At 46.0% G+C, this 8,421-nt stretch overlaps 1 protein-coding gene across 2 annotated transcripts; it reads right to left on the bottom strand.

Moving 5' to 3' along the window:
• Window positions 1–457: 457 nt before the first annotated feature.
• On the bottom strand, window positions 458–6,151 carry LOC110485279 (BTB/POZ domain-containing protein 17-like). 2 transcript variants are annotated; one of them, XM_036939230.1, is made up of 3 exons: window positions 5,901–6,151; window positions 2,946–3,276; window positions 458–2,755 (listed from the first exon to the last, which is right to left on the bottom strand). In XM_036939230.1, the coding sequence occupies exons 1-3, from the start codon at window positions 5,992–5,994 to the stop codon at window positions 1,687–1,689; spliced, it is 1,494 nt and encodes a 497-aa protein (XP_036795125.1). In that variant the 5' UTR covers window positions 5,995–6,151; the 3' UTR covers window positions 458–1,686. The 2 variants fall into 2 exon arrangements, with proteins under 2 accessions (XP_036795125.1, XP_036795126.1); XM_036939231.1 differs by having other exon boundaries at window positions 2,946–3,231; window positions 5,901–6,150.
• Window positions 6,152–8,421: the final 2,270 nt, after the last annotated feature.

Here is an 8,421-nt window from a genome sequence, read left to right on the forward strand (position 1 = left end):
ATGCCAGTTTGCAGGGTTGACATTTTGTATTTTTTAAATTTTTTTTTACATTTATTTCACCTTTATTTAACCAAGTAGGCTAGTTGAGAACACCTTTATTTAACCAAGTAGGCTAGTTGAGAACACCTTTATTTAACCAGGTAGGCTAGTTGAGAACAAGTTCTCATTTACAACTGCGACCTGGCCAAGATAAAGCATAGCAGTATGAGCAGACAACACAGAGTTACACATGGAGTAAACAATTAACAAGTCAATAACACAGTATAAAACAAAGGGGGAGTCTATATACAATGTGTGCAAAAGGCATGAGGAGGTGGGCGAATAATTACAATTTTGCAGATTAACACTGGAGTGATAAATGATCAGATTTGCATTACTTTGTTGCATATGTACGATAGAAATTCGGCTTAAGTCACAATTGTCCTCTGTATCACATTGTGTTCTGCATATTAGGGTGAATCAAGTAAACAGACCAATTACAGACGGGGTAAAATAACATTTTATTCAGGATATAGGAAGAGCACATAGAGAGATATGGTAGCTACATGAACCAGTGACATTCTAAAGACCCGGAAGTATAATTTAGACCAACAATGTCGTCCATAGGTCTGTGCATAATTCATTATATAAGTACTACTCACAACTACACAATCCTTCTAATAGCACTAATACTGCAGGTTGGCTTAAAGATTCAATAGAAATGCTCCTCAATTGCAAAAGAGTAGGGCAACAGCAAAATGGCTTCTAGAGAAACTCTGGTATAGGAATTGTCCAGTCACTGAGTATCAGCATGGCTATAACATTTAGGCCTGTAAACGTATGTGTGTGATTGTGACTAATGGTGGTATGAATGCATGCTTTTAAAATGGCCTGTACTTATGGTGTTGGCAGTGTGCAAAGCGACGAAAGAAGCTTCACTTGATCCTGTGAGGTTTGGTTAGCACCAACAAAGTGAGAGTTCAGCTCATGGAAACAATACCAATAACTGACACTTTGATTTACTAGTAGTATCCTATAGCGATGCAGTTAACATCATACAGTTAAATATGTCATAAAGAATGTGCCTTTCCTCTAATCAGGGGCAATCAAGGAAATATCCAACTATTGACATAATCATATCTCAAACAAATACAGTGCAGTCGTGTTTGCCCCTACCATGTGTGTACGATTTGTGGGGAGGGACAATGTGGAGGAACTGTTATTATCTGTAACTCTTTCATTGACTTCTTTAATAGATGCAGTACAGTTACAGTTGGCTCCATACACCTCTTTTCAGAGCTAAAACAGTTTGGAGACAAACTTAACCACTACTGTAAAAAGTACCATTACCTTATGTAGAACAGAGGTGCCCAGTACCAGGCCAATAAACAGGAGTTGTGATATGAGTGTGTGCATGTGTGACTTTGTCTGCAGGCTAGGGGGGGGACTCTGCAGGGAGGGCGGTTGGCTACGGTCATCACTGTCTGGGCAAGTTCCAAAGTCATACACCCAGACTATTTCTACAATATCTGTTCTTGAAATATAACCTCAACCACACTGCAAACCTTATGCCGTGTACCTTAAATTAAGACCAAAAAGCAAATGTTTTGTTTTCATCATTTTTTTATGATATAGCCAATTTTTACTTCTGCAACTTGACCATCTAATGGGAACCGTTGGTTACTAAGGCAACAACAACCTCTTGGCCTATTTCCTGGCAACGATGAGGCTGTGGTAAAGGGGCTTTACCACGACGTGCAGGTAGAGGGAGCTGTCGATGAGGTATTCAGACGCCCGGCGGTGAAGGTCGGCTTCCACCAGGAAATCCCCGGCCTCCTCAGTGCTCTGGTGGAAGTTGTAGACGTGACGAACCACCATTTTACCCCCCTGCCTCGCCGTCACGATCACCGTCTTCTGGAAGCTCACACCCGCGAAGTCGGGGCTGGAAGTGGCTGGGGTGACGATGATGCGAGGACGACCGGCGTCAGTGCGTGTGGCCTGCATCTCGTTTGTATAGGCGGAGCGCACGCTGAGCGGGAGCCAGCGCGGGGAGAACAGGCCGTTCCAGGTCACCCGCTTGCTGGCGTCGCTGCCGCTGGGGCCCAGCTGGGTCTGGAAGCTGAAGCTGCGGTCGTCGCGCGTGGGGTTATTGATGACCCACGGAGAGCCCCAGGACGGTGACAGGTAGTTGCGTGGCGTGAATATGCTGCAGTTGACGTCAAAGTATTTGGCCAGCTGGACAGGCGAGGCCGAGTGGAACTGGAAGGCCAGGAAGAGCAGGTCACGGATGGACTCGTAGTATTTCAGCATGACTGGTGACTGCTTCTGCAGACGGAACAGGTGCTGCGGGGGGATCATGCCGTAGCGCACCTGCCTCAGGGCATTCTCCACCGTTAGGCCTGCCGGCTGGTTCTGGCCGATCCAGGCTTCCAGGGCCTCGTAGAGCTCCAGCTCGCTCTGCAGGATGAGGTCGGAGCGCTGCATCAGGGACAGCAGCAGGTCGTCGCTGATGGAGCCCCACTCGCCGCTCTGCAACACCGACGACAGGTTCCAGGAGAGGTACTGGAGGCAGCTGTCCCTCAGGTTGGCGTCGCCGATCTGCATGGCATACTGGTACCAGCCAACCACGTGGCCGGTCGGGGAGTCGCTGGACAGGTGCCCTGTCATGTACTGGCTCAGGCCCTGCTGGAGGCTCCACACACGGTACTTGCTAGCCAGCTTGTGCAGAGGGATTGCCTGGTCCAAGCGCACAGAGATGTCACCGCAGTAGAGGTACCTGCAGAGATAAAACAAGGCTAGATCGTTCTGCAGAAACATTGGCAGTCATTACTGAACTTGAAAGGAGGTCACTTTTTAAAATAAAAACATGAAACACCACTAGCCCATTTCTGTTCCTCCCCTATCCTCTTGAGGTGTACACTGATTCTACCCCCCCCCCCCCCCCCCCCCCCCCCCAGTCCCCTCACCTGATGAACTTGTCAAAGACAGCAGCACAGTCGGCAGGCTCTCTCAGGACCAAGGTGCTGGTGTTGTGGCTGAGCAGCAGCTCCTCAAACACCTCGCTCTGCAGCGAGAGCACCAGCGTGTGCGCCTGGATCACCTTCACCTCATCGGTGTTGACCGTCTGCACGCGGAGGGCCACATCACTGCCGTTGCCTTGGGCCAGAAGACCTTCCATGCGCTGCACCATTGCCATGGAGTGATTCAGCGTTGTGGCGCCATTCTCCAGCGCCACCTCCTGCTTCAGCGCGGCTGCAGGAAGAGAAGATGAAGGGATCCCATTCAACACCGGGTCAACTGCAAGTGAAAACACCTCTTTCTCAATTCATCTGTCCTCGATTCCTCACAACCTCATTCTATTCACCGTTCTCTCTATTCTATATGGTATCCTCCCCTTGGACCTTCTCCTCCATTACTGTTGTGAAGGATGTGAGGAATTGCGGAAAGACAAATTGAGATAGAGCCCTTCTTCTCCAGTCATCACTCACTTCGACACTGAATGTTGAGTTGACAGTTGAGCCTTCTGCCAATCAACACCGGTTGAATTACAACCGCTAACCAATCATTAATTATGACAAGCTGTCTACCAGCCTTAACACTCTACACTCTCTCCTTCAAAAGCTTAATTAACAGTGCAGTGATGAGATACACAGCCATTAACTTGAAGAGTTGCTGAGTTCGTCTGCAGTTGAAAAGTGACTGACCTAGTCGCTAATGGGGAAATCCTACCCGTGGTTTGGGTTTAGGGTCAGCATCTTGGAGTGTAAAACACATTGTTAATAGACAGATAATAATGGATGGTAATAGTGTAGGCTATGAAACCAATAGGCTACTTGTCTTTAAGTATAATTATGCCTAGGCTATGCTGTATAAGCACCAGACATGTCGAAAACATTTTTTTATCCCCTGACTAAACTACTTTTTAAAGTTTTTAAATCCATATTTGCAGATTATTACATGAATAGACTGAATCAAATTGCTCGGTGTCTACATCACTGAGGACTTAACATGATCCTCCAACACCAGCACAGTCGTGCCTCTTCTCCCTCAGGAGGCTGATACGATTTGGCATGGCGCCTCAGATCCTTAGGAACTTTTACAGCTGCATCATCGAGAGCATCCTGACTGGTTGTATCACCGTCTGGTATGGCAACTGCAACCCCCTCATCCGGAAGGCCCTACAGAGGGTGGTACGGACGGCCCAGTGCATCACTGGGGGTGAGCACCCAGCCATTCAGGACGTAAATGGTTAAATGGTTAACTACTGCACACACCTACACTGCTGGTAAAAGTAGTATTAATTAGATGTATTACTAACGCTACAGGGTTCCTGTGAGGTTGAACACAAGATGTCTCCTTCTTCACTACAGGGTCCCTGTGAGGTTGAGCACAAGATGTCTCCTTCTTCACTACAGGGTCCCTGTGAGGTTGAACACAAGATGTCTCCTTCTTCACTACAGGGTCCCTGTGAGGTTGAGCACAAGATGTCTCCTTCTTCACTACAGGGTCCCTGTGAGGTTGAACACAAGATGTCTCCTTCTTCACTACAGGGTCTTCTTGAGGATGAACACAAGTGGCACATGCACACTGTAGAGTCACATGAAAGAAGGTCTCAGCACGACAAGCTGCACGCTCACTCTCTTTAACGCTCTCCTTCCTCTGCCTCCATTGACACCAGCTGCTTCCTCCTGTTACTGTAGGTTTAATGAGACACAGGGGGAGAAAGACTCATGCCCCCCCTCCACTCCCTTAGCTGCCTCACCCCCCAGTCTTCATGTCACCACTGTCGGCTAATCATGCACCTCCACTTCAAAGCAACCTTTGTTCAGTTCATTAGACACAACTAGCCTATACCCTACATCTCCCTGACGGCAGCTGATGCTTGTGGGCCACTGACAAATAACTTTGACATTTGCATTTTGCATTTGTGTAATTTGTGTCATTCACCCAGCTCAAACAAAATTGGACTTCTGAAGTTCAATTTGTCTTTTGCAAGCATATTAATTGTGATAGGTAAACATGCCATTTAATTGTGACGTGAATTGTGATTGATTTGTTCCGGCTAATTACTTCCTAGTTTAAATGTGCTGCAATCAAGCATTCCATTTGTTTCCTTTAAAATGCCGGGGTGAATTCATTGCAATAGATTGAAGTGAGAACTTCAGGGGAATTGATACAGCTGAGGAGGATGTTATTAATAAAAGATTACGGATTTTCTCCTCTAGTCAAGCACAGTGGTTTTTAGAAGCTGGTGGGTTGAATCCCCTAAATTAAACATAGAAATGCATGTGTATGAGTACACAAGACAAGCACACAAAACGCATGAGGAAAAAACTGCCATGCAAGATGAAGGTGTTATAGCCTGAAATAAAGTGTAATTCAATTGATGCTTCCCCGGTCAAGTCCTTCAATATAGGAAAGAGCATTTTCTTCAGTCTCTAAAATAGCATCCTCATCGATTGTGACTCACAAAGGCCACACAAAAACAAACATCTCAGGCTCTCCCTGCAAAACATCACAGACAAACAGAGATAGGATGTGGGAAAGTGAACTGGGGGGGACAGTGCTGCTATTCCAATACTCAACCTAGTGCCTCTGGGCTTAAAGAGAGCAACCCACATGCAACGTGTCCCACCAGCGTTTCCTCAACCCACTGAGTGTTGGGGACAACGCTTCAAGTCCAAATCATCCTAAAATATTTAACATTGATTGTGTAGCTCAATAGATGGTTTGGACATGATATTCCTCTAAAACAGAGTTGTATCTCTTTCCTACCCTTCTGTAGGATAAGAAATGTAAATAGAATAGGAAATCAAACGGATGTTGTTGATGTACTGTAGTGAGAGAGGAAAGAGTGACTCAAATAGACAAGCTAAACAGTTGATCACTATGCAGAGCAGTCTGTCACACAGTCACCTTACCTCCTCCAACGGAGATGGGGTGGAAGCAAAGAGCCACGAGCAGGGTTCCCAGATAGACCCGGGCAGGGATTCCTCCTTCATAGGTGTGTGCCATATCTAGTCATATATATCCCCTCTCTCTCTCTCTCTCTCTCTCTCTCTTCTCTGTTCCTTCTTTTTCTTCGTTTCACTCTTTCCGTCTTCCCCTTAGTGCTTAATGTCTTTGTGTGAGTGTGTGCAAGAGGTGGGTTGCCCAGTTGTGGCGCCCTGACTCCCCGTCCCGGACTCTTTATGTAGGACGCCTGGCCTTTTTTCCCCGCCTGGCGCCTCTCACATCGCCTTGCGGACTCCATTGATTGGTGGAATCTGGCAGGGGCCGTTGCCATGACGACGGCTTTGATTTTGAATTTCTCCCTTTTCCATGTTAACATGGCATCGATCTGTGGCCCAATAGGGACTCTCTCTTCATTTTCTGAGTGTAGGTGGATGAGAAAGGGTTATTAAACACTATATTATGGAGTCAATATGAATCAACTATTTTATGATAAAGTACACTGTTATAATATAATTAGGGTATTGTATGTGAGGGTTTTATTTATGTTAATTAGAAGTAATGAGACCAATATATGAAATGTGTAACAATGGCACGATTAAGTAATTAACCACAGAGTTAATTAGTGAGGTAATATCTTCCTGGAGAGCTACTGTCCTATAGGTTTTAACTCCAACCCTGTTCCTGGAGCTATATCATCCTGTAGGGTTTAACTCCAACCCTGTTCCTGAAGAGCTACCCTGCTGTAGGTTTTAACTCCAACCCTGTTCCTGGAGCGATATCATCCTGTAGGGTTTAACTCCAAGCCTGTTCCTGGAGCTATATCATCCTGTAGGTTTTAACTCCAACCCTGTCCCTGGAGCGATATCATCCTGTAGGGTTTAACTCCAACCCTGTTCCTGAAGAGCTACCCTGTTGTAGGTTTTAACTCCAACCCTGTTCCTGGAGCGATATCATCCTGTAGGGTTTAACTCCAACCCTGTTCCTGGAGCGATATCATCCTGTAGGTTTTAACTCCAACCCTGTTCCTGGAGAGATACCGTCCTGTAGGTTTTAACTCCAACCCTGTTCCTGGAGCGATATCATCCTGTAGGTTTTAACTCCAACCCTGTTCCTGGAGAGCTAGCATCATGTAGTCAAAACTTATAGGACGGTATCTCTCCAGGAACAGGGTTGGAGTTAAACCCTACAGGACGGTATCTCTCCAGGAACAGGGTTGGAGTTAAACCCTACAGGACGGTATCTCTCCAGGAACAGGGTTGGAGTTAAACCCTACAGGACGGTAGCTCTCCAGGAACAGGGTTGGAGTTAAAACCTACAGGACGGTATCTCTCCAGGAACATCTGGGACATCTGGGACTTCGTCTACTTCACTCATCTGTTTGTACTCTTTGAAAATAAAATACATTCACATGGATGTACACCACAGGAGGTTGGTAGCACCTTAATTGGGGAGGACGAGCTCGTGGTAATGGCAGGTGCGGAATCAGTGGAATGGTATCAAATACATTAAACACATGGTTTCCAGGTGATTGATGCCATTCCATTCACTCCATTCCAACCATTTTTATGAGCCGTCCTCCCCTCAGCAGCCTCCACTGATGTACACGCCTATCTTCTTGTGGCTTCACTTCTAATGGCTTGATATGAATTCAGTATGGACAATGCTTCATGTCCAAATCGTCCTAAAATATCTAACATTGATTGTGTAGCTCAATAGATGGTTTGGACATGAAGTGTGACACATTTGAGTACTATTGACTTGCATTGGATTTGTGCCACGAATGAAAAACAAAGTTAGCATTTGGAAACAGTGGCCAAGTAAATAAAACCAAAGCATGGCACCGCTACAAAGATTCTAGTGGGCTGGTCGCCACTTCCACCATCACAGACCTTGGTTAGGTACCCCTCATGTAATATTATCGCTCAATTGTTGTATCCTGAACTGCTGTATCCCCCCCCCCCCTCCCCCCTGTTCTTGCTCATGTTTTGTTGCTGTGGTAATCATGTGATTGCTATATCTTATTGATTGACGTTGATAAAAACACCAAATAATAAAACATTCTGAAAAATGTAAATGGTTGCTGTCATCATACTTTGTTCATAGACTGCTTACGGGGTAAGGAAAACAATATGTCACTTGGTCATTTGGGTGAACTATCCCTTTAATGTTTACTTATTGTGTTGAAAAGGATTGAAATGTGGTGAAGAGACAAACCACACTAACAAGCGGTACCTGAGTCAGTGCATGCAGAGTGACTGTGTGTTCTGTGTTCTGTGTCACTGTGTTCTCTGTTCTGTTCCACTGTGTTCTGTGCTCTGTTCCACTGTGTTCTGTTCCACTGTGTTCTGTGTTCTGTTCCACTGTGTTCTGTTCCACTGTGTTCTGTTCCACTGTGTTCTGTTCCACTGTGTTCTGTGTTCTGTTCCACTGTGTTCTGTTCCACTGTGTTCTGTTCCACTGTGTTCTGTGTTCTGTTCCGCTGTGTTC

This window comes from Oncorhynchus mykiss, chromosome 12, assembly GCF_013265735.2.
Source record: "Oncorhynchus mykiss isolate Arlee chromosome 12, USDA_OmykA_1.1, whole genome shotgun sequence".
Lineage (NCBI taxonomy): Eukaryota > Metazoa > Chordata > Actinopteri > Salmoniformes > Salmonidae > Oncorhynchus > Oncorhynchus mykiss.